The sequence below is a fragment of the Lepisosteus platostomus genome, chromosome 2, assembly GCF_059453375.1.
Source record: "Lepisosteus platostomus isolate fLepPlt1 chromosome 2, fLepPlt1.hap1, whole genome shotgun sequence".
Classification (NCBI taxonomy): domain Eukaryota; kingdom Metazoa; phylum Chordata; class Actinopteri; order Semionotiformes; family Lepisosteidae; genus Lepisosteus; species Lepisosteus platostomus.
Window position 1 is genome coordinate 59,701,100 of NC_142612.1, and position 25,400 is coordinate 59,726,499.

Sequence of the window (25,400 nt, forward strand, 5' to 3'; positions counted from 1 at the left end):
AACTGTGAAACCATGAGTACCAATGAGTACCATGAGATGTGAAACACCTGTACCAATGGCAGTACAGGAGACCTGCTGTCCTAAACGTCTAATACCAAGACCAACTCTTAATTTCAGGAGCCTGAAATCCCCACCATCTCATTGCCTAAAACATCAATTAATTTTGATAAAAAAAGTTCAATTTCACACTTTATTGCATGGAACTAAGGAAGACTGGGTCAGAAATATTTTTTTTTACAATTATGTGTTAGACATGAATATAAATAGAGCTGTTAATCCAAAATGTAGTGCACGCATGTCACCTCATCGCTTTCCAAAGCCTCTGCTCTGGGTACTCTAGGCCAGGTTGCAATGCTGGTCAGATCACTCAGGGTGATCCTGCAGTGTAAGAGTGAGGTCAAGCAGCAGTGGAGAGTTTCTTGGAGGGAAAGAGGAGCAAAGCCTGTGCTGTGGGCTGAGAGCTTCTCCAGGAGAAATGAAGAATGAAGAGAAATTCCTCGATCATCATTTGGCTTTGACTGTTCTGCTCTGTTACATCCTGTAGTAATTCCATTCATCCATTTTGTTACTGCTTTATCCCAGTGAACACACTTATACTCAAACCAGTACCAGAAGACATTTAACTTACTAGTATGTCTTTGGACTTTTGAAGGATTCCAGAGCACACGCAAACATGGAGAGAACATACAGAGAGTTATGTTATAACTGGCTTTTTAGCACATTAATTAAATACATACAGTGGTCTAAATATGTATTTAATTATAAGTATAAATATGGTCTATTTGCACAGACATTCATAGAGACCTATTCATTATTATCTACCTCAGATTTTGCACACTCCACACAGATAGCACAACACATCTGGAATTGAATTCAGGGCCCCAGCACTGCAAGGCAGCAGTGCTAACCACTGTGCCACCATGCCATCTCACAGCGTTAACTGCCAGTTTTAAATCGGCCAAAAAGACGAAAACTTTTTTTCTATGAACTAAACAGGGGTTGTGTCATTACGTGTGTGCGTGTAGAATCTGTGAAGATTTCAAGAGACTGACCTCAAGTGGATGTTAGAGAGGCTGCTGCTCTGCAGGGGACAGCATGATATAGGGTTTTTATGTCCCTCTGAACTGTTCCAAGTGCAATCAGCCAGTAAGGTTCTTTTCCCTGTCAGAGCCACTTGAAAATCTGTGTTGTAAGAGAAATCTGTCCCAGGCTGTGTATTAGTCTGCCTTTGGAGTTTTTTTCTAAGGATGTGCTTAATAACCTTTCTTGTTATAGAACAGGGATTCCTAGTATTTCATTTCAGAACAAGTGTCTCTCTTTCTCCAACATTTTTGTTATTGTGATATGTTTCATTAATGTTTAGATGCATTAAAGATTAGTTCTCAAGAAAACATTCCTGTCCCTCATATCTTTATCTGTTTTTATCCTTTGTAAATCAGTTAAAATTAGGAGTTACTGTGTATCCTGCCCTGTTCCCAATACCTAAATGAGGTCAGACATGTGCATTCACACACTACTAAGCCCGAGGGTGTGGAGTTGCGTTTAATTGCACTGCCGAACAGCCCTGGCCATCACACATTTTCATTTGGTAATCAGAGCAGTGTCTGAGCCAAGCAGACCTGTGCAGAGACCCGCTCAGGCCCAGATGACACGTGCAGCGCTGTCCTGATCCACTGCTGGGTAATGAAAGGATAATCGGAGCGCTTGAATTCTCTGAAATGAGAGCGGGTATTGAGAGCTTGAACAATCAATCTGTAATCTCTAACAGCGGCCAACCTGTCTAGAAGCTCCATAGGATTACAGGCAGATCATGCAGAGCCTGTGGGATGGTTTTGTGTTTATTGTTACAAGGATCATTTTATGCAGCTAGGATTTTGTTTTCCTAATATAAAATAGTGAGTTATTTACTTAATCCAGACTGTGTCTGGTGCTGAATACTGTAATGCTGAGTAAACTGCAAGGTGGCCAAAGAAGCCAGTATAAGACTGCTATAAACCTTTTACCAGCTGTGAATGGGAGTCCTGCATTCTGTTTTAGCTTTACCTTCTACTAATTAACCTTTTGCCATAAAGATTAAGATCTCTTTCCCAAACTGACCAGGAGCCTCCTTAACCCTAGACAGGTCAGGGTTAATTACTTGTTTTTCAGAGCTGCTGTGACAGCTCTGCACTGAAAAACTGCATTGAAAACCTTAACTCCTCCCAAGGCCTCAGCCTAGCATTCTGTTTCGAAGGCAGCTTCCTCTGCAACACAGTGCCCCCTGTCACCACGCTGAGGTATTGTTCTGGCTGTTCTGCTCCAACACAGTGCCCCCTGTCACCACGCTGAGGTATTGTTCTGGCTGTTCTGCTCCAAACGGAAGAGCAGCTCTTTCTGGTTCCAGTTTGCACTCCCAGTGCTAACTACAGTAGGTCTAACATCCCTTAAATTGCAAGGTCTGATTTGATCTGGCTTCAGGGAGGTATAACTGAATCACGAACCTGACGATACAATAGGAAACTGTCTAGAAGTATATTTAAAACTGAGGACAGGGGGTACTTCATTACATGAGGCTTGTGGGAATATGGAACAAGACACCCAGCCATGATCTTGAAATAGATTCCTTGGCTTCTTTCAAGAAGTGGCTATGTTCCCAGCCAGGACTGAGGCACATTTTGTCTTCTGTCACCACATCATTTTCTTGTAGGTATGAACTTTTCATCACATCATTTAATCTGCAGCGCAGAAGTGTTTTGGCCTTACATATTTTAACCAAATTCACCAGTGTGCGGAGCCAGCATGAAAACTTTAGTTGTAAGAGCAAGTTAAAGAGCATTACATTATTTCAGATGGTCCTGTTGGAAGAAAGCCTTTTTATTTCAAAATGCTTCAGTGACTGAAACTAAAGTCTCTGGCATATGAATCTTTGCATTAGCAATGTAGCTGGGGCTGACTCAGGTCAATTCTAAGTAAATGCTTGTTCTTCTCCAGACTCTCCTAACATGTCAGAGAGTACAAGTCAAGCACTGACCCTTCTCACCCAGCACTGCAGTGGATGGGGATTTAGTCTTTATAAGAATAAAAAAAATGCTGTCATGTAATCTATAGTGAGATTAAACGACAGGTAGAGAACCCAAAGCAGACTTCATAAGCGTGAGAAGTTCTGATTCATTCCATCTCCTGCTAGGGATGCCACCTGGCACAGCACTTCCTGAGCGGTGTCAGACAGTCGTCTGTAATAAAACTGGAAACAACCATCATGCATTCAACAATGACGCAGACTGAAGAAAACATTTGGAATGCTTTGCTCTTTGGCAACACAGCTTTTAAGATTCTTTCCACAACCCAAGATCCACCCACTGATCCTCGCTTCGTAATTTGAAAGCTGTTGATGTAACACATGGATAGCTGTGAAAGAAACGACTTTCAATTAAAAATGTTCCAGGTTAACGTATGCTTTATATTTTTCTGAAAACATCTTTACTAAGAGCACTGCAAGACATCTGATCCATGTTGAAGCATACAAAAACAAAAGATACACTGTCCACAGCACTGTGCTATTACCTGCTCTTTCTGAATGATTCACTTGTAGGGGATGACCTTTTGAAAGCACCCAGGGCAAGATTCCTTTTCAGATTAAAGACCTGCTGTTTCTGGAAGTTAATCAAGTTTGGTTTTTTTCCATGATTCATATTTTCCCCTTGGGGCTCAATTCCTGAAAATTTCGGAAAGAAAGGGAAAAGTGGACAGAGGGGCGAGCAAGATTCAGCTGGATAGAACTGTCTTCTCTGCTAGAGTGCCATCTCTTTTTTTGTGTCACATGAGAATAATGCAGGGCTTGTACTGTATGGTGCATTAAGCACTAGGAGAAACACAATCACTGGCTTCTAAAAGGATTGTATTCCTGCGGGAGGGATTTTTACAGTAATCTCCTTGAAACTTGCTTAGTGTTCCAGCAAGCAACAAGCTCAGTCTGTGCCAATTTAGTCAGGAAATTCACCCGTCGCAATGGGATCGATCAGGCAGACATGAATTGCTGAAAGCCAGGAACTATGATCAGGAACATCCAGAAATGTAGTTGTGAATTTGATGCTGTATTGCTGTGTCTCTTGCTTTCTCCATGCATCTGTTTTTACATCAAATCTTGTTAATTAAGTACTATCAAGGGATCAGGTGATAGTCCCGCAGTGTGAAGAGTTGCATTGCGGACTTATGAGATGAAAGCCTACTTCACCCTGACTTTCCAGATAAACTCACTTATCCTTGATTACAGTTCAGCACAATCCAGCAGTATTTGACACACTGTAGCAGCTGTAATGTAAGGCTATCAGTTGGTGAGGTGGGAGGCAGCAGAATGGAACTGTAGACAGAGTGCACATTGTTGGCTTTTGGTTACAGTAGCACTTTTGTTACTGTCATCTTTATTTGTTTAATGAATCCCAAAACTAAAGCTAAACAATAGCATACGAAAGCCATTAATAACTGCCATCACTATGCATGAATTATAAATGAGGCAGGCTGAGCAACTGCTCTGGAAGCTAGACCGTTTTTCCCCGCTCACTAATAAATAAAGATCAGTCGATATCTGGGCAGGAGCCAGCTGTTACCACACACTGTGTCACTGGTATTCAGGGCTTCAGGAAAATGCTAATTACTCAAGAAATACTGATACTGGGACTTTAATAAAGTAAACTAAGGGCAGGCAGAATTTCTAAAATGATTTGTTTTTTGCTGTGTGCAGTGTGTTTTTATTTCCAGGAATAAACCTGTTGTAACTAGGCAAACACCGCTGGAAATCTGTGTCAAAATAACCTATTATGTTGAAACTGATGGCGTCCATGCAAGCTTTCATAATCAGCATGTGTATGTGTGTGCTCCACAGTTACCTGATTAGGATAATAGACATATTATAAATATTCATTCATAATATACATATTAACCTGCGTTTTCATTTGTATTTATAGGAACTTGAATATACTTCACTCTTTATCACATATTCAACTGGTATGTTGTGACATTTAGTCAGAAAACAGATGAATTTATAGTTTTTAAAATGAAACCAAATAATCTCATTTAACACGATGTCTCCCAAGGCCTTAGATTATTAGGGAAGGTCTCTTTAAGGACTGCGGCAGTGGCGGCTGAGTCAAGAGGATTTTAAACAGAAGTTTAAACTTTACTCCAACTAACAACATCAGCCTTGTAACTCAATAAAAACAAAATCATTTTAAAACTTTCTTTTTATGATGACCAAATAATATAAACAGCTAACAGCAATGGTGGAATTCAGTATCATGTTTGCTGCTTTGTTCAAAAGTGACTGTATCTGTGGATGATATTAACAGGGCTGTGACTGTAACCACGGTGATATTATGAGGCTTCCGATTCTGGCTGGGTCAGTTGAATTTTATGATGTTAAGCAGAGCTTGAAATCAACAAGATTGATTACTACTGTATTTTTCATCCTAAACTATATTTTTGTCAATGTTTGGAGATCAGATTTGTATCTGCTCCCAGTGTCTGTATTTCATTGCTGGAGGCACATTGCATGAATTTTCTAGTCAAATTATTTATTTAATGAATCTCCCTTCGTTATCTGGTGCTGTCATGCTATCTTCTACCTTTGTGTGCTGCATTTTCTGTCTCTGCAGTCATTTGTCATTCTACTTACCCAGATGTTGCAACAGCGGTTTGCGTGGTGTACTGTAGATAGTGTAGCATGGTTTGTCAAGCAGGGCAGACACTTCTTGCCAGTTGTTGTTTGTTGTGTGTGTGTTTGTGTGCCTCTCTGCATGGGCGTAAATTCGCATGCTGCTGCGTATGTTTGTGTATCTGTGCAGAAGACTGAGCTCTATTCTGTCTATAGACAAATGAGCCTATTGCCTGCAAGCAGAAAGAAACAGCAGTGTATTTTTATTGACTGCACTTTAATCTCTTGTCCTGACATCTCTGTAAAGCTCTCCTGCATGACCTAAATATTAACCTCGACCTAATTATTAACGTCAGACACTATTTTGTGAAATCAGTTAACTTAAACAAAAAGACTTGTTGATTTGTTGATATCAGATGCTCACATTTCATATTGAAAGCAGGCTAAAGTTTGATTTCCGAGCACTGTAACATGGACTACAAGGAATGCAGCAGCTTTATTACATTCTGTGGTCTTTACCAATCAAAAGGTCATTCTGCTGGTTAAATTATTTAATAAATGCAATGCAAGAAGCAAATACTGTTGATAAATATTGTTCTGCAGACATTCCTTTCCTTGGCAATACCTGTCTCCTTACTGTGCGTCCTTTTTTTTTTAATGTCAGCTTCAGGTTTTCTCCGACATTTATTGAAGAGACGTCATGTTGTTGAAATAGCTGTGACTCAGACACAGTGGCAGATAGTTGAGAGCTCTGTGCCAAAAATAGGAAACCCAACCAAAAAGCTTTTAATGGACGTACTGCTGTGGTGGGCCTGGGGCCGGGCTGTGAGACGGAAAGGCAGTTCTGGATTAGTGCAAATCTGTCCCTGTGGACTCTCTCGCTCTAATAAAAGAGCACCTGAACAAGACAAAATCTCAAAAGCACCTTCACATTCTCTCAGCTGTTCTGGGTTCAGTCTCATAAGCCGTATCAATTTCATTCTGTACAGGCTTTCACAGACTGAGCAAACAAATAAAAACAAATTCAGTTAGTTCATGTATTTTCTTCTATGGAGGCAGCATGGTGGCTCAGTGATTAAAAAGCTGCCTCACGTCACTGGAGCCCTATGTAACTGGGGTGCTATCTGTATGCTGTTTGTATGTTCTCCTGGTGATCATGTGAGTTTCCTCCAGGTACTCCAGTTCCCTCACACAGTCTAAAGGCATACTGGTAGGTTAAAGGCTTCTGGGAAAATTGGCCCCAGTCTGTGTCGGTCCTGTAATAGACTGGGATCCCATCCAGGGCGTATCCTGCCTTGTGCCTGTTGCTTTCCAGGTTAGGCTCTGGCTCCTCTGTGACCCTATATTGGATAAAGTGATTAGAATGTGGAGGCATATTTGCATCTCTTGTTTGCCTGTGAGCAGCAGAAAACGCCACAGTGTGGAAACTGAGGGGGCTTTTCTTGACGTAGCAGATTGTGCCTCTGGAGCAGTCAGTTTGAACTTCAACCTAGTTTCTCTAAGATTACCTTAATCCCAGTCCTCAGGATAACATCTTCAGGTTTTTGACCTTTTCCAAGTTCCCAAAAATAATTTCAGCAAAAAGTGTTGTTTTCTGTTATGTACTGTTGGGACACAATCAGCTTATCTGATTTGGATCACAGACACATGGTGTTTCCCAAGAAATGACCAGCAATGAAAGTTTTGAACTAAGGGACGAGGTGCTGATGGACCACTTGTGGGTTCGCAAGGATGGTCAGAGAAGGACACTGTCTCAATGGTCCTGAGATCTGAAGCCCCTTTCCCCTTGTATCTCTCCAGCAGTAATCCCGGATGGAGCCTCTGACAGGACTGGGCTAGGCGATGATGTGGGCAGCGAGGAGGACCTGTACGAAGACTTCTGCAGCTCCAATCATCGTTTTGGACACCCAGGGGGGGGCGGCGAGCAGCTGGCGATAAATGAGGTATGGCAAAAGTCGACCCTGTGCCCTAGACTTCAGGCATTTCACCCTTGCATTCATCCCGGCTGGACAAACCAGAATCCGAAACAAACGCATGGTTTGTCCAGCTCTCCAGGGTTAAGAAACATTCAGAGTTGTGCCTGCTGCATAATCACAGTAGCTCATCATTTAAAATAAAAATGGTTATTCAAGATATTTAAATGAGAGCTGGCTGAAACCAGCTGCAGACAAAACATCAGTGTTTCAAAACAAATGGAGAGCACAACTGGGCCTTTCAAGCAATTTGCTGCTCCAAGCAAAAGAGAGTTCTCTTAGCCTGATGTTCATTTTAATCTCAGGAGCATATTACAGTTTTTCTGAGAAAGAGCATGCAGTATATAACAGAACAGACTTAGAATTGCACATTGCAATTCAATATTCTCTCTAAAACTCAAAATTATGTGAGTATAAAATGCCAGTCATTTGCAGAAGAATGTTAAATTAGGGGCATGTTGGCACAACGGTTAGCATTAGTGCCTTGCAGCATTGGAGCCCTGGGTTCAATTCCTTGGGTGTTACCTGCATGGAGATTGCATGGCCTCCCTGTATTCACACAGGTTTCCTCAGGGTGATCTGATTTCTTCCCACAGGCCAAAAACATACTGGTAGGAAGATTGCACCTATTGTTAGTTTGTAGCCTGCCCTGCAATAAACTGGTATCCCTTCCATGGTGTATCCTGCTTTGTGCCAGGAATGCCTCTGGCTCCCCCACAACCCTGCATTGAATAAAGCATTTAGAAAATGGATGGCTGTATGATCTTTGTTGTAATCTCAAGAACATATTGTAGTTTTTTTCTAAGAATGACCATGCAGTACATAACACAGCAGACTTAGAATTGCATAGCCCATGCTTATCTTTCTGAAGCTCAAAATTATGAGAGTAAAACAAGGCAAATTAATAGCAGAATAACCTTAAATTTGTTTGTTGTTCTTCGTTGTTCTGTTGTCCTCCAAATGAAGATCCAGCCACAGTGGCTTTAGAGTCAGAAACGGCCCCGGGTCACAATTAGCTGTAGGAAGGACCAAAACAGAAAAAAAGCAAAACACACAAACAAATACAAAATTAGCTGCTGATACACTTCTGTGTCCCACCAGGCACCCACTCTCTCAATTAGCCTTTCTTCAGGGGAGATACAGTAGGTCTTCACTTGTCATGCTGTGTTGGAGGCAGGCTGACTGTATGTTTGTTGTTGTTTTCCCTTCCATGTGGTGCAGATCTGAGCAGGTGTGTGACAGCGGACGAACAGCGGAGGAGGGAGGGAAGTTGTGGGGGTGTGTGGGGGACATTAGTGGTCTCACAGCAAGTCAGACTGAAGTGGTTCACATGGTATCTACACAAGGATCTAGGCAATAACCCTTTACACAAAAAAGGTCCCTAAGGATAACAGTAATTACAGATACCGTCTCACACTAGGGATGACAATTTATCACAATCGGGATTTTCTAACTGCTTTTTCTGATACAGGGTTGAGGGGGAGCCAGTGCCTATCCCTGCTAGCAACGGGCACAAGGCAGGGTGCACCCTGGATAGGAAACGAGCCCATCACAAGACACACACAGACATGTACACATTCACTCCAGGGCCAGTTTTTCCAGAAGCTAATTAACCTGCCAGTATATCTTTGGGTTGTGGGAGAAAATCAGGGCACCTGGAGGAAGCCCCTACAAACACGGGGAGAACATACAAGCTTCGCTCAGATAGCATCCCAGGAATCAGACACAGGGCCCCAGCACTGTGAGCTAGCAATATCAACCACTGCACCACCATACCATCTGGGACATTTCTTAATTGTTTTATTTTGAATTGCATTTATTTAGAATAAAGGAAATGGTTGAATTGTGTTTTTCATTGGATCATGCTTCTTGCACATAATTGCATGTAGGAAGGAGAGAAATGTGCAGCATATTTCATATATAGAATATAGTTTCCATCAGAGGAAAGGAGTTGATGTCTGCCATTAAGCATCTACTGTAGAACTCTGGGATTTCAGATCTCTGGAATTTCAGACCCCAGGTTTCTGGGATTTGTTTGTCATTAGTTCATCTTTCCCTTGTGCTGATGGGTGTGCGAAACAACCGAGCTGCAATTTGAAACAAGAGGAGCCTTAGTGTTCCTAGCATCAGAAAGAATTAGTTTGCCTAGTCTGCGAAAGGCTCTCCTGGTGATAATGAGAAAATGGCTGAGCTGGAAAACCATTCAACAATGAGCTATTTGACAACAGTAAAATCTAAACTTTGACCCCACAATGAAAAAAATGTTATTATCAATATGAATTCTGTCCTCTGGATTTTCACTAGTAGTAGAAGGACACAGCATGGCATTTTGGGATGCAGTTAACACTTTTTCATTAACAAGGGAAGTATATCTGTACAGCATCCAAACGGTGTTCCAGAAATGTCTTTCATTACCTGATTGATTTTTCAACACTATAGCAAGCGCAGTGAACTGAAGCTTCTCTTTGTTCATGGACTGTTAAGGGAACTGTGAAGTGACATCAATTTGTTACAACAGAGAGAATTAGCTGTTACAGAGAGAGATATTAGCTGCAGTGAGTTCATTAATACTCTTCTGTTAAGCATAGTGTAGGTTCTGGTATAAGAGAAACTGTTATTCACCACAAGTGAAATGTTTTTAAGTTAGTGAGAAAAAGATGTTATGTTTGCATGAGTGGCCTGGATTCTTGTGAGCATATGGTCACTTGTAATTTTAAGAGGTGTCTGTGTTCATGCAGTGCAAACCATCCATCCTGTCTACCTGCTAGTGCTGTAAATTGGGTTGGCAGGGTTTATCTGGTTGGTTGAGTGATTCTAGCTGTTTTTGTTTCTGTGGAGAAGAGTGGGAAGCATCAAGACCTGCTGGGGTTTAATGTGACAGTATTAATCCTATTAACAGAATGGCATCTTAATACAGATTATTGTTGGAATAGGGAATGTGGGAAACTTCTGTGCCAGTTCTACAATTCCATTGACTGTGAAATATTAGTCAATAGAAGACATTCTGCCCTGTGTTTTTCTTTTTAATGTACTAGTCAGGAAGAAATAACACAAAGACGCACAAACGCCGCCAACAGTCAGTAGACATAGCTAATAAATAGCTATTGCTGGCTCACAGACGGCTTTTAAGATCTATTATATACTGTCTCCTCCTCCTGAGCCCCCCCCTCCCCCCCCCCCCCCCTTCAGCCTCTCTTGTTGCTAAGGCCTGCCTGGCGACCTCGGTATCCAGGATACGGAGAAGAATACTGCTGGCTGATTGGTTGCTGCTGACGAGAAAAAGGAGTAAAAAAAAAACAGAAAGCAATGCTGGGAGTTAGATGGATGGTTATGCTAGTGCAGCTTAAGCATCCACAGCCACCATTTTTTTTCCTTAGTTAGTGCTTTAAAGGGAAAAGAGGGGGAAAAAAGCTGCTATGCATGTCAATTGGATCAGCAAGAATTAGCATCATCTTGTGTGTAAGGTGCTTAGGCAGCAGGAGGAGAGAGAGGCTAAGGGAGAAACAGGGAAACAGAAACAAAGAAGCAGTAAGAGAGCACTAATTCAGCGAGATGCAGAGGCAGATAGACCTTGTCTCCTGACAGCGGCAATAAGAGACAGAACGGGGAGAGAGAGCAGGGGCTGGCACACACACACTCTTCCAGAGGCGCGGCGTGTGGCGGACAGAGGCAAGAGCTGCAGTCGGGGGCACGCGTTTCCCAGCCCGCAGGGGCCAGCGGCGGAAGGGATGGCTCGCAGCTCCCACAAGGCCCGGCAGCGCTTGGGCCTGGTGAACACTTTCCTGAGGTGCAACCTGAGCCCGGAGACTCAGAAGGTGGTGGTGTTTGTCATCATGATGCTGCTGGTCATCATCAACGTGGTCCTGATGTTCCTGCTGGCATTCCAGTAGGAGCCCAGTACAGAGACGGGGGGAGAGACGGAGAGGCTTAAAAGAAAGACCTCTCTTTGTCTAGATTTGTTTTCATGGATGGGCTTCCGAGATCTGGGAAGTGAAGAGCAGGTAAAGGAATTAGCTGAGCACTGGATCTTGTTTCTGGAAGAATTTTGTGGGTTGCATGCATCAGCTTTAATTTGGTGATTTGTGCTCCTTACCAATATTTCAGGTTGTTGGCTTATGCAGCATCCCGGATGGGTCTAGAACTCTGTAGAACATTGTAACCTTTGTGTGGGAGGCAGGGAAGTGGGTAGGTGGAGAAGCTATTTGGACTGCAGTTACTGTGACAATTCAAGGAGGGAGTGGGAGGTCGGTCCTGAGCCAGTGTAACTTGCATCTATGCTTAACTAATCAGAATGCACAGGATGCAGATGTAGCTTTGTTAAATCAGCAGTCCTCATACAGGAAAGGTGTTCGTACGAATGTGTGCATTATTTTCTCTTGCTTCATCAAGCAGTTCTGTCTCCGGTTCCATGGACTTTGATTAACCGCTGGGCTGTGCCCCTGAGTTAATGGAAAAGGGAATTCTGCAGAGCTGGGGGCACAGGGGTCTGGGGAGAGGAGAGCAGGGGAAATGAGGGGGGCTTGTGTGGCTGTGTCTGGCTGATTTGAGAGTTAGACTGTCACCTCCCCCCCCCCCATCCCCTGGGACGTTTCACTGAAACACGTGACTCAGAGATGGAACATGTGCAGCCCCATATCTGACTGCCTCAAGCCCACTCTGCCCGGTAGAGATGAAATAATCAGCATCTGCACAGGGCACAGCAGGACATAATGGCACTGACTCTGATTTTGGCATTGTTTCAAGAACATTCGATCAGATCCGGGATTTTTCTTTCTTTTTTTTGCGTTAGTGAGTGCCTAACACAGAATGATTCAATTATTTAAATAGTAAAGCAAATCTATTTGTAATGTAATGTATTGGTAATTTGTAAACATGCCATTACATTTATGTTTATGAAAGTGTTTTATGTGGTTTTAATAAAATTATTCATAATCACGTAACACCTAAAAGTGACTCATAAATACATAATAGTGCCATTGTGATAGGTAGTCTTTTGAAAGAAGTGTAAAGACCTGCACTAAATTTACTTTCGCTTTTTGAAACTGTGTGTACTTGAAGCTCATGTGCTGGGCGATTATTACATAATGCTCCTCCACGGGCTCTTGGTAGTGGTGGAGAGGGTCGGTTCTGTGGGTGTGTAGCTAAGCAACAGGCTCCAGTCCTTTTCTCTGCGGTGCAGATGATGGACCAAGGGGAGGTCGTTTCTATCTAGACTGTGTTTTTAGGTCCGGGTGAAGAAAGTAAAGCAGGTTTTGGACTTCTGACTGGCCCACATGCCAGAACAGGTCCGAAAAGCCCAGCCTTGACACCCCAGCGGAGACAGGAACGCGTTGCTAATGGACCGTGAGTCTCCCTCAGTGTCGTGTGGTCAGTGTGCGAGGACTGGTTGAGAGTTTCTGGAAAGGTTGTTACACTGGCAGGTTGGGGAGGCCTTCTGCACTGGCATGAGGGACAGCTTCTGTATTCTTCATGTTGAAATGCATACGTAATGTTTTTTATTCCTCAAGAACAGCCTCGGGCAAAACAAGAACAAAAATGTTGCGCATAGAACAAAAGAAACAATAGGTACAGTGTGGTCATTAGTGGCTTGCCAAAAAATTGCGTTCATTTGTATTTTTTGTTTAACTGAAACTGTTGGGCTGGCAAGAGAATCATGTGTTTTTACAAATAAGATTTAGTGGCGTCAGAACAGCAGAGACAACAAGTAATGTGTTTCTGAGATCAGAGAAACCAAATGAAAGGGTCAGCATCTCTAAGAGACCTGTGGTGACTGTGGTGTCCGGTACAATCGCACTTACAGTATGGAGGCTGTTGAGTGGAGAGTCAGGTAGCTCTGATGATGTGAGACAAGGTTTATTTCTTTTCTGGTCCTAAGGGGATGGTTTAGCATAACATAACAGGTCTTAGTTTCTAGAGATTTGACACTGGTTATGACAGATACAAAAGTCAAATTAAAGAGGGAATGAGGGGATCTAATAATTTGTAGAATATAACATAGTGACTTAAGGAAGAATGTTGTACCATCACTAAGAAATATTACAATAGGTACTCTTGCTGTGTTAAAACAGGATAATACTGTAGCAAAACAAACCACAAGCACAAAAGAAACAAGAATATCTGTTTCTGGTAGCTTGGTTTTGAGCAACATGCAGTGCAGACTGTCTTACAGAATGCTGATATTTAAAGCATGAATGCAGTAACATGGGAAAAGTGAACAATTGAACTAATTTTAGAATGTGTGAAGTAGTGAGGAGGCAGCCATCTTGGATCAAGGCCACACCACAGGGCCAGGGTTTCAAGCTAAGATGATGGCTTCCTCACATTGCCACCTCTTACTACTCTTTGTAATTTGCTAATCTCTGTATGTTAGTATGTGTTACATGACCAGCATCCAGCTGGTCCATGTGTTTTCTCTGAACCAACTCCTTCTCTCATGGTTCGACTTCCAGGAAGTTACATAAAGGACTAAAAATACCAAAAACATCTACATACAGTGGGCTGTGAGTAGCTAGAATGAACGGGCCAGCCTTTAAATAAGGAAGAAGGGACTCAATAGCCTCTCTGGTTTGTAACGCTCTCTTCTTTTGTCTGCCCTAGCTGATCAGTGATGGCAGCGTGGTCTATGCAGAGGCACTCTGGGACCACGTCACTATGGACGACCAGGAACTGGGCTTCAAGGCGGGTGATGTCATCGAAGTAGTAGATGCCACAAACAAGGAGTGGTGGTGGGGCAGGATCCTGGACAGCGAGGGCTGGTTTCCAGCAAGCTTCGTACGGGTAGGAACTTCCTCTTGTCCTCTGACTCCTGGGCTATCACTTCTGCATCTGACACAGTACTGGAATCATGACAGTGCTGTGATGGAGACCACAGGTCTTACCAGCTTTTACCCTGAATGATTAATTTATAATTTTTAATTATACATTTGTACCAGTTCCAAGGGTTTTGAAATTGGTGGTTTAATGGTTAGGACCTGCTCTCCTAGTACCTCCTGTTCTGTAACAAATATCATCATGAAATCATGTTAATATTTTTAATTACTTCAGCTCTTGAAAATGTAATACTCTGTTGTGCACACTTGTTATATGTTTGCCTTCAACATGAAATACTGCACAGTGCTGAGGCTTCCATCAATCAATTTTTATTACGTATTTTCCTGGTGAGCACTGAGAGTAGTGTAAAATTAATCAAGTTAAAGGAACAAATAATACAGAACGCTAGAACAGTTAAATGAAAAGTGGAAACTACCAACCAAATGGGCTTATCTCGTTTATAACCATTCTTATATTCAAATGATATAATTTACCAGATTCAAAATTATTTGATCAAACTTCAAAGCGTGTTATATTTCACATCACGTGTTATATTTCATATATGAAATAATGTTAAAAGAAACTAAATAAATGAGACAAAGTAACAGTGGAAAAAGACCTAAGAACTCAATGTTTTCTACAATTCTGTAAATGTGGAGGGGGCAGTTCCCTGAAGTGAGAAACAAGGGGGGGTGCAAGGCCCTGAGGAGTGAGGGGTAGGCTGGTGAGCACGAGCGTGACAGTGCTGGCCGTTGGTTGCTGTACTGCAGCTCCGCGTGAACCAGGATGAGCCCATGGAGGAGTACTTAGCCAAGCTGGAGGACGGCTGTGAGGAGGAGACCGGCGGCGCAGGGAGGAGGCTGGGGCCGGGTCTGCCTAGCAAGGAGCAAATGAGATCCAACGTCATCAACGAGATCATGAGCACGGAGAGGGACTACATCAAGCACCTCAAGGACATCTGCGAGGTCAGGACGCAGGAGCTTCCAAAATGAAATACTAATGTTAATACGAGGGTTTTACTGCACACCACACCTATGTTTCGTGCAGTAAGGATTCACGCAAAAGCAGAGTTACACCTTGTGAGTGTTGAATGCTAGTGGATGCAGACAAAGATCTCAGTTGTTCTTATCTCAGTCATAAATGTGTCTCTTCCTGATATTAATAAGACTATAACATTTATGCAACTGGTATAAAAATAGGCAGCATTACTGCCAGATAGGCTCCAGCTCCCCTGCAACCATGAATTGGAAAAAGCTGTTAGAAAATGATAGATGGTATAAAAATACTCTGTTTTGCCCTCTGATAACATGATGAATACAGCACACGAGAAAAGTTTCTCTTCCCTTGTAGGGTCTCGACCCTATAAACCAAGTTCCTCCCACTCTGAGGTCCTGATTCTATATGTTTGTTCCTCAGGGCTACATCAAGCAATGCCGGAAGAGGACAGATATGTTCACCGAAGAGCAGCTCCGCACCATCTTTGGCAACATCGAAGAGATTTACAGATTCCAGAAGAGGTTCCTCAAAGGCCTAGAGAAGAAGTTCAACAAGGAGAATCCATACTTGAGTGAAATTGGATCCTGCTTCTTAGAGCATGTGAGCGCAGGGAAAATGTCTTCCATTCCTTTGAAAATACTGATACATGTCCTAATAAAAAGAAAACTGACAATAGCTTTTTTTCGCATATTAACATGTTCCAAAACCCTGTCCAGTTAAGTATTGTGTCAACATTACTAGATGCAATAGCACATAGAAATCCATCACATGATGTAAAAGACATAAAGTAATAATCCTTCTGCTGCAGTGCTTTTTCAAACTGCTTTCTCTGCATGTTCCAGCAAACAGATTTCCAGATCTACTCTGAATACTGCAACAACCACCCCAGCGCCTGCCTGCAGCTCTCCAAGCTCATGAAGGTCAACAAGTACGTGTTCTTCTTCGAGGCCTGCCGTCTGCTCCAGAAGATGATTGACATCTCCCTAGATGGCTTCCTCCTCACCCCGGTCCAGAAGATCTGCAAGTACCCCCTGCAGCTGGCTGAGCTGCTCAAGTACACCAACCCCCAGCACAGGTGAGCAGTCTGTCCATCCATTCATCCATCCATGCCTTCATTCATTAATTTCTCCCTTCATTTATTAATTCATTTATTCATCTATCCCTCCATTCATTCATTCATGCATCCCATCATTAATTCATTCCTCCCTCCCCTCATTAATTCATTCATTTATCTATCCATCTTTTCATCCATCCATCTACTGTATGTATCTACTCAGCCATACATTTATTCATCCATTGAAATATTCATTCATGCCTGGCAAGGATCTGATACCAACCTGTTCCTGGACATGTGGTGCACACATATGCAATGAATGAAAACCACATCTTCACTGTATTTCTATGAGCCACTAAAAGAACTAACTACTGTCCCTGCTCTGTGTGAAAAAATGTATTACCTATCCAGGACATTTCTTTTCAACTAAAATCTAATAATAATAATTCTTTACACTTGTATAGTGCTTCTTTGGACCCTCCACTCAAAGTGCTTTACATTCAATGGGGACTCCCCTCCACCACCAGTGTGTACCCTCCACCTGGATGATGAGACGGCAGCCAAAGTGCGCCAGTATGCTCACCACACACCAGCTTTAAGTATATTGCAAGTGTCATTTGACAAACAAGTTCAGGATGTTACAATAATGAGTTCTATTTTGTAATAATAATAGCATATAGACAGTGCTTTTCATCTTAAAGTATTTTTACATGAAGAAGGGAACATACTTCATGTTCTCACTTCACACTTCACACTTCACGTGGGTGATGCACAGCAGCTATCATGTACTTGAAGCGCCACTACTGAGCAAATCAGATGGAAAAGTGCGTATTTGCTTCCCTATCTGAGTTATGGGGGAACATAAACCAGTACACTGCAGTTAACACCCCTGCTCTTATGAACAGAACCATAGGATCTTTAATAGTCTATTAGTCAGGACTTGCAATGTCTCATGTAAAAGACAGCACAGTGTTTCTGGTCCCCAGACTTGGGCACTGGTTTGGAAGAGCGCCACCATGTCGGAACTATTTTTCCCCAAATCATTTCATCAGCTGAAAGCCTCCTACAGGCAAGAGCAAATGTACATCTTGTTTCTTGCGTTTCTGTAACTAGGTTTGCACAAGCTACCAGCATGCCACACATCATGCTAGTGACTGCACAGTCCCACAGCACACACCTGGACATTCGGGCACTGAGCAGGACAGAAAAAGAGGAACCAAACAGCTTGATTTTCTTTCTGTTGGGCTGCAGGGACTACAAAGACGTGGAAGCTGCCTTAAACGCCATGAAAAATGTTGCCCGGCTGATAAACGAGAGGAAACGCCGCCTTGAAAACATCGACAAGATCGCACAGTGGCAGAGCTCCATAGAGGACTGGGAGGTACAGGCACCACGCCCTCTGGAACACCCCAGTTTACAGACCAGGGACTGGCAACTGCAGTCCTCAAAAGCTGCACGGACTCACCCACCTCTGATCTTCAGTGCATAATTGAGCTAAAGACTTGTATAAAAACCATCTGTACAACTGTCGAGGTTTGTCCCTCAAGGACTGAAGTTGCCAATTCCTTTTGTAGAATATCTTCTTGACCTGATACTGGAGATGTAAGAAGATTCTTAAGAAAATGTTAGTCATCTTTCTCCATAGTTTCCTCATACACAATGAAAGTGTGAAAGGTTTTTCCTGGAAATGTATATGCTTATGTGGTCATGTGAGCCCCATGTGCATTCCATAAAAAAGGAAGAAGTGATCTTGTCTTTTCCCTGTATAAATTTAGTTGGTACTGATTGCTTTATTGACCATTAATTGCTCAATTGATCCTGTTGCTGAAGATGGTTTCCAGAATTAAGAGGCAGAAGGGCCAAGAAGCCAGCTTCTACTCTACAATGTCTATGCCCTTTCTCACTCCGCACCAGATCACTATATATGCCTGGTTCTCCTTCTCTCCAGGGTGAAGATGTTCTCAGCAGGAGCTCAGAGCTCATCTTCTCTGGAGAGATGACCAAAATTTCCCAGCCACAGGCCAAGAGCCAGCAGCGCATGTTCTTCCTGTTTGACCATCAGATGGTGTACTGCAAGAAGGTGAGGACGACAAGAGACAAATAACACCATCTTTCTGAGCTCTGCTTGTTTCATTCAAGTACAGCCACACAGTCTTCAAAGGGGCTCTGCTGAACGATTGCTTGTACATGAAAGCAGTCTTGTGTGTAGTATACTTTATTGTCCATCCATCCATTTTCTAACCTCATTACAATACAGGGCCACAGGGGAGCCGATTCCTTCAAGTAAGGGGTGCAAGTGTAAGGAATACGCCCCTGCGTATAACAGGGATCTCAGCTGCCTGGGCTGAGGGAGTTCTCCTTTAGCTCAGCTGACAAGTTCCCTGTTGCGTGATGCCGGAGACCCGGCCAGGGTCTGCACCCAGGCAGTGAGGGGCAAACTGGCAGGGCAGGAGCGGCAAGGGAGGGTACACCCTGACAGACACAAACACACACAGTCTCAAAAGGGACAATTTTACAGAAGCCAATTAACCTACCAGTGTGTCTCTGGACTGTGGAAAGCACCAAGAGAAAACCCAAGTGAACATGAGGAGAACGTACACACCTACAAATTGAACCCAGGCTCCCAGAATTGCAAGGCAACAGTGCTTTTTGGAAACCTAAAGTAAACTTCAAATGAATATTAAGTCCAATCTTACTTTTCCACTCTGCATTCATGCCACATTGTTCTATGGATCTGAAGAGAATACTGCTGAATACTGGACAGTAGACTGTTGCCAATGCAGGCATGATTATCATTAATACACAAATACAGGAGACCTGGACATTTCTAAGATATTTAACATAGAATCTGATCTGTGTGTGTGAAAGGGTTATTCCAAATTTGTTGTTTCCAAGGAAACAGATGTCTGTCAAAGTGACATTTTGGAATAACTGAATGGCAGGGGTAACCAAAAACAGCCATTGTGCCATGTGTAAAAATCTTTGTATGAGTTTAAATGCATATGCAATGATACCTCCTAAACACCCATTTATGGTAACAGTAGAGACTGACTGGGTTGTACTCAGATTTTAAAAACCCTTTGAGAATTATTAAATGCAGAGCATTACAGGAAGATGTGCACTGTATGCATTCTTGTCTATTCTACAGAAAATGGCTGATTAAAACTCATTTCAAACCTTTGCTGAACTGTACTCTGACTTTTTGCAACCCCACATAAAAAAAACACTCTGTTGCATTTCCATTACTTAAGAAAATGTTTTATTCCAATGAGTAAAAGAGACTTCAAGATGTTAAACTATCTTAAGAGCCAATGTTTCATTAAGGTATGCTACTAAGTATTATTTTATACTATTAATGTAGCATTTGACTCTCCTCCTACATAAACTCACTGAAAATTAAATATATTTAAAGTACAAAAGCAAAGCCAAGCAAAATGTTTGCTATAAACGAAAAAGGTATGCACTTTCTGAAGCTTAAAAAAGACATGTAGTAGCAGCGAAGTGTTTTAAAAAGTCTTGAGAAGGTTTCTTTTAAAAATACTCTAGGCATGAATTTTATTTTACGGGAAAATGTACTGTACATATGTACATCAGCTTTGTACATATCTGATGGTGTGAATATATTTGTTTAAAGCCACCTATTGGGGTGAAAATCAGACATACCTGTCTTAACCGATTAATTGGTATTCGCTGTGAAGGAAAATCGCAGGTGGGAAAGGGAATGTGTGATTGGCTCAGTGTTTAATTCGCCACTTGCATGGATTATACACTAAATCTGGTGTACCGTATATATTAACAGCCTGGAGAATAAAGGCTGATATCTGAGTCTTAGATATTACAGGAGTGGAAGAGAGTGAGAGCTCATTAATGTAGAGAGTCTAGATAGCACTAGTGTGGTCTTTTGGCTTTTGTGCTTTATCACCACAACATTGTTATTTTTTTTTAATTCTGAAAAAAGTAGGAGTTTGAGATCTGAGTTATAATTTAAGATTTTAAATGCATTTTGGGTCTGGCAACGGTTAACTGCTACAAAATGAGAATAGTGCTGGAGGTATCAACAGTATTATAAGATATTTTTGGAGATGTACGATAACCCACTCCTCCTAAAGTGCACATCTGTTATGGCAGCTGCCACTGAGGTCTTCAACAAATCCTGTTTTGGCTTAGATTCCCATTTTCCTATTTAGTCCCATACTTTGCTCTTAAAGAAGAACAGGCCGTTTGCACACAGATTTCACATCCTTGCAGACTCTTGTCTTGAGTACACAGTTAAACTGCCTGATTATATTGATTGCGTCAATGCCTTTGTGATACCCGGAAATGCAAGAGATGTATACTAGACGCTTTTTACACGGTAGTTAAATTCCTGACATAGCGCGTATATCCCAAATTGCATATAATCAGAATACCCCTCTCTTAAACAATTAAAATCAATTATAAGTTTATTAGTATCTGTATGTACGTAGTTTAAAGTATTATGATAACAGTAATACAGCAAATACAGTACTGTACAGTATACAAAATATATCAAATCAAATTTAATCATAATATAATACAGGGAACATTCACCATAATCTCCTAGTGATGATAAATATGAAAGGAATGTACAGCCAATGTCGATGAACTTTGTTTTTGGTTTATGGGCCATATTGAGGGTGATGTTGCATGATAAAGAAAGCACCAGCGTGTTATAGGCTCTCTAACTAGTTCCTAAAGCGTAGTTCAGGTGCGTACTGCGCCAGATTTGAATTTGTGAAACTTACTGCATTATTTTAGATTTAATTTTTTTCTTCACCATCCGAGTATACAAGAATGGCGTAAACAGATTTCACATAAAACACAAGTCTACTACTGTATGTGTGTCCCCGGCCCTAGGACCTGCTGCGTCGCGACATGCTCTACTACAAGGGACGGATCGACATGGACCACATGGAGGTGGTGGACCTGGAAGATGGGAAGGACAAGGACTTCAACGTCAGCGTGAAGAACGCCTTCAAGCTGCGCAGCCCCAGCGGCGAGGAGGTCCACCTGCTTTGTGCCAAGAAGCCCGAACAGAAGCAACGGTGGCTCCGCGCCTTCGCCGACGAGAGGCGGCAGGTGCAGCATGACCGCGAAACAGGTGAGAGGCTTCCCGCGAGCCAGCACTCCCTGCATCCCCCTGTGGTCCAGTTCTCCAGTCTGGGAAGATCCAGATGGAGACCTCTTTTCCGCTTGGCTACCATCTCCTCCTTTTCGTTCCACACCTGCACTGCAGGAAAAAGATTTAAAATCCTTCCCCATCCCACCCTGGGAAAACTCTTGAGTCTGTGCAAGGACCTGGTGAGCACTGTGGAGTTTGGGTTTTGGTCACCAGTGATAGCTCTGTGAAAGCCCATGAGCCTCCAGCATTAGATGAGACACATGGCTCCTCCACTCATCAGCTCTCTGTAGTGTTAGCAGAGACAGACACATGGCTCCTCCACTCATCAGCTCTCTGTAGTGTTAGCAGAGACAGACACATGGCTCCTCCACTCATCAGCTCTCCGTAGTGTTAGCAGAGACAGACACATGGCTCCTCCACTCATCAGCTCTCCGTAGTGTTAGCAGAGACAGACACATGGCTCCTCCACTCATCAGCTCTCGGTAGTGTTAGCAGAGACAGACACATGGCTCCTCCACTCATCAGCTCTTTGTAGTGTTAGCAGAGACAGACACATGGCTCCTCCACTCATCAGCTCTCAGTAGTGTTAACAGAGACAGACACATGGCTCCTCCACTCATCAGCTCTCCGTAGTGTTAGCAGAGACAGACACATGGCTCCTCCACTCATCAGCTCTCGGTAGTGTTAGCAGAGACAGACACATGGCTCCTCCACTCATCAGCTCTTTGTAGTGTTAGCAGAGACAGACACATGGCTCCTCCACTCATCAGCTCTCCGTAGTGTTAGCAGAGACAGACACATGGCTCCTCCACTCATCAGATCTCCGTAGTGTGACTGTGGACTGTTACAGTTTTCCTCCCTTCCCACACAGGCCAAAGGCTGTAAAAGCAGTTTGATTTGAATCGACAGGAAGTCCCAGTGTAGAACAGCTATGTCCCATGTCTCTCTATACGCAAAGTGGACTTTAGCTTTGCTCTGCAAGGTAGAGGTCGTTGAAGACTACATACTGAATTCAAGAGAGACCCACACCAGATACAGGAGTCTATGAATCTAGAAAAGGACCAAACTTACATATCCTGAATTCAGTAAAACATACATCTTAAAAAGATCCCACTTACAGTACTTGTGTCATTTATTCATCATGAGGTTCTGTATCACCTCACTTCTAATACCAAGAACCTTGATCGCTATGTTTTATTGCCACCCCCTGACCTCCCTAAACATCTCCCTTAGATCAGCTGGTGAATTTCTCTACCTTCTCCTCTTGTTCAGATGTGCTATAGAGCTGTTGGTGTAGAGTAGAGTCACCCAGGAACATCATGTGGGCCCTCCCATATATGTGAAGCCCATTAGATTCCAATGGGATGGAAAAGCCATATAAATGCAATTATTATTGAAATAAATATTACAGAAATTAATTTTATTTGGAATGAATGAAAGCCTTGAAAGAGGGATGTTTATACAGTGTTTAATTATTTGGTGTTGAGAGGCATTTAGCTTTTTCTTAAATAGAATTTGTCAGGTGGAAAAAATGTATATCTTAGAAAATACATTTGTCAACTTGTAAACTGTATATTTTTTAATTCAACCAAAAAATTATTTAACTTAAGTGGTTAAATGCCTGAGTTGTATGATATATTTTCACAAAGAATATATACAATGTGTGTTGACAAATGGATTTATAAGATGATATTCGGGCAACTCAGAAAAATGTTCAAATGTTCTGTCTTGTGTAAAATTTAAAACCTGGTTTGCTGCCAGTACAAATTTTAAAATGAAACCACTTGTTTTTCTTATGGTTTAAAGGCTGTTGTTGAAGTCTTGTCTAAAACCATCTGTCTCTGAAAACTGCAGATTGCACATGCTGTGTACACACTGGCCTGAGTTTAACAGTCTGTCTGTCATGGTTATTCTGTTTTCTTGGGGCTATATCTGGATTAAATCTCTATCTATATTACACGACTGAAGACTGGGTTCGTGGGACGTGTTGACTGGTTACCAGTCTTTTCTGCAGAAGCTGCTGTCACATTAATTCTGACTAGATAAGCACTATCAGAGTGCACTAATCCATTTATAAAACATAAACCTTTAAAGACAAGACACATTGCTGAGAATTGTAACTTATCACTACAACATTAAAATAGAACAGAAGCTTTACCAACACAATAAAAGTGTCTGACATACTGGTCACACGTCTACGAGACTAAAAAGCCATACGGAGCAAAAATAAAGTAAAGACACGGTCTTTGTTCAAACTGCAGTTTTGCCTGTTTTGTCAAAGACAAATGTCTTGCAGCTTCGTCAAGAACTTTGCACATCTGATACTGCTTGAGCTTGATAAAATTGCAGGATAAATGGTACCTTTATCACCTGTATTAGCTAGTACTCAGAGGTTTTCTGCTGATGTCTTACAGGTTTTGCTATCACAGAGGTCCAGAAGAAACAAGCTATGCTGAATGCCTGTAAGAGCCACCCAGCTGGGAAGCCTAAAGGTACTAATACATTTTATTACTTACCGCTGCAGACTCAGATAATCACAGGGCATGAAGCACACAGGAACGCTCTGCAGCTGCTGAGCTAGTTTGGTTATTATCAGTTTCATGAAAGAAAAGCCATGAAATCCTGTAAACATATAATCTAGAAGCTCAGCAGGCCATATCTCAAAACCTGCTGTTTGAAAAGGGATTGATAAAAGCTTCTGCCCATTCCCCTCATAAACCAGAAGGCACAACCCAGGACAAGCAACATGTACCCTTGTGGTCACAGAAGGAGGGACAACCCACATACTGTTAGCTTCTCTTCCAGGCGGGTGCTGTCCCTATTTTTTTTCATTTTTCCTTCCATCCATCCTCTCTTGCACGTCTGTCCTCTGTCCGTCTGTCTCTCCCGCACATCACAGACATCCACCGCCTGCTGGCCAGCAGCCGGCCTTCTCCTCCTCCTCTTCCTCTCTCCCAGTCTTCCCTCTGTCTCCTGGAATCTTCTCCTCCCTCCCCGTCCCGCCCTCCCCCCACCCCAGCTGCCCTCCCCGAGACCCCCCGAATGACCCAGACGCGATTGCTGCTGCAGAGAGGAGTGGGCCTGACCCCAGGAGTCCTGCGCAGGGCCATGTCCTGGGTATCGTCCCAAAGTCGCGACCTCTTCCAGTAAAGCTGGGTAAAGCTGGCACCTTCGTCCAAGTCTGTGTCCCTGCTGTCCACACGGGCAGCTGATCCGTCCGCTTGAGAGACCAGTACCGGAATAGCCGTGGCTCCTGAGGTCCACACGCGCCACATGAGTCTTAGAATTTGAGTTAGCGTTAAGGCTAGGAATTCAGGGAAAAAATGTGAGGACATGTCCGGAGCCTCAGGTTTCAGGGTAAGCTCTTCAGTGGACGGATCAAGACCATGTGCTAACCACACTGACCCACCCTCGCCAAACCTGCGTCTGTCATATCTGAGGTGGTTTTTATATATGAATCCCATACATTTCTGCTGAATTCAGGGTTGATTAAGACAGAAAATTTTATTAACACAGGATTACAAGTGGCTCTCTTTCAGATACCTTATAGCACACTGAAAAATGATGCCAAGACGCATACACCTGGGGTTGGAATAATATTTTACTGTGTGTGTGTGTAATTCAGGCCTGGATCTTAACTATCACATCTGTCTAGACAGTATATGATATACTTCTGAATGTATACACAAGCTGTGTAAGGAAAACAGTGCACCATAAAAATGTTCATATTATACACAGGGTATTATTGTCCTTTGTTTCTGTGCTGCTTTATTAAATACTGAACTGTTGTTTTCTGCT

General features: G+C 42.6%; 1 protein-coding gene across 15 annotated transcripts in view; it reads left to right on the forward strand.

Moving 5' to 3' along the window:
* Positions 1 to 25,400, forward strand: part of arhgef4 (Rho guanine nucleotide exchange factor 4) — a 139,621-nt gene that overhangs the window by 109,589 nt on the left and 4,632 nt on the right. For 9 of the 15 annotated variants that reach the window (XM_088610243.1, XM_088610261.1, XM_088610315.1 and 6 more), the window contains 10 exons: positions 7,430 to 7,572; positions 14,200 to 14,379; positions 15,183 to 15,377; positions 15,829 to 16,008; positions 16,251 to 16,483; positions 17,714 to 17,843; positions 18,411 to 18,542; positions 21,338 to 21,581; positions 24,017 to 24,094; positions 24,502 to 24,758. In XM_088610243.1, the coding sequence (XP_088466369.1) occupies positions 7,430 to 7,572; positions 14,200 to 14,379; positions 15,183 to 15,377; positions 15,829 to 16,008; positions 16,251 to 16,483; positions 17,714 to 17,843; positions 18,411 to 18,542; positions 21,338 to 21,581; positions 24,017 to 24,094; positions 24,502 to 24,752 (1,766 nt within the window). In that variant the 3' untranslated portion in view covers positions 24,753 to 24,758. Of the gene's footprint in view, positions 1 to 7,429; positions 7,573 to 10,899; positions 11,604 to 12,643; positions 12,946 to 14,199; positions 14,380 to 15,182; positions 15,378 to 15,828; positions 16,009 to 16,250; positions 16,484 to 17,713; positions 17,844 to 18,410; positions 18,543 to 21,337; positions 21,582 to 24,016; positions 24,095 to 24,501; positions 24,759 to 25,400 lie in introns of those variants that run through there. The other 6 variants (XM_088610252.1, XM_088610350.1, XM_088610268.1 and 3 more) reach the window with 4 other exon arrangements.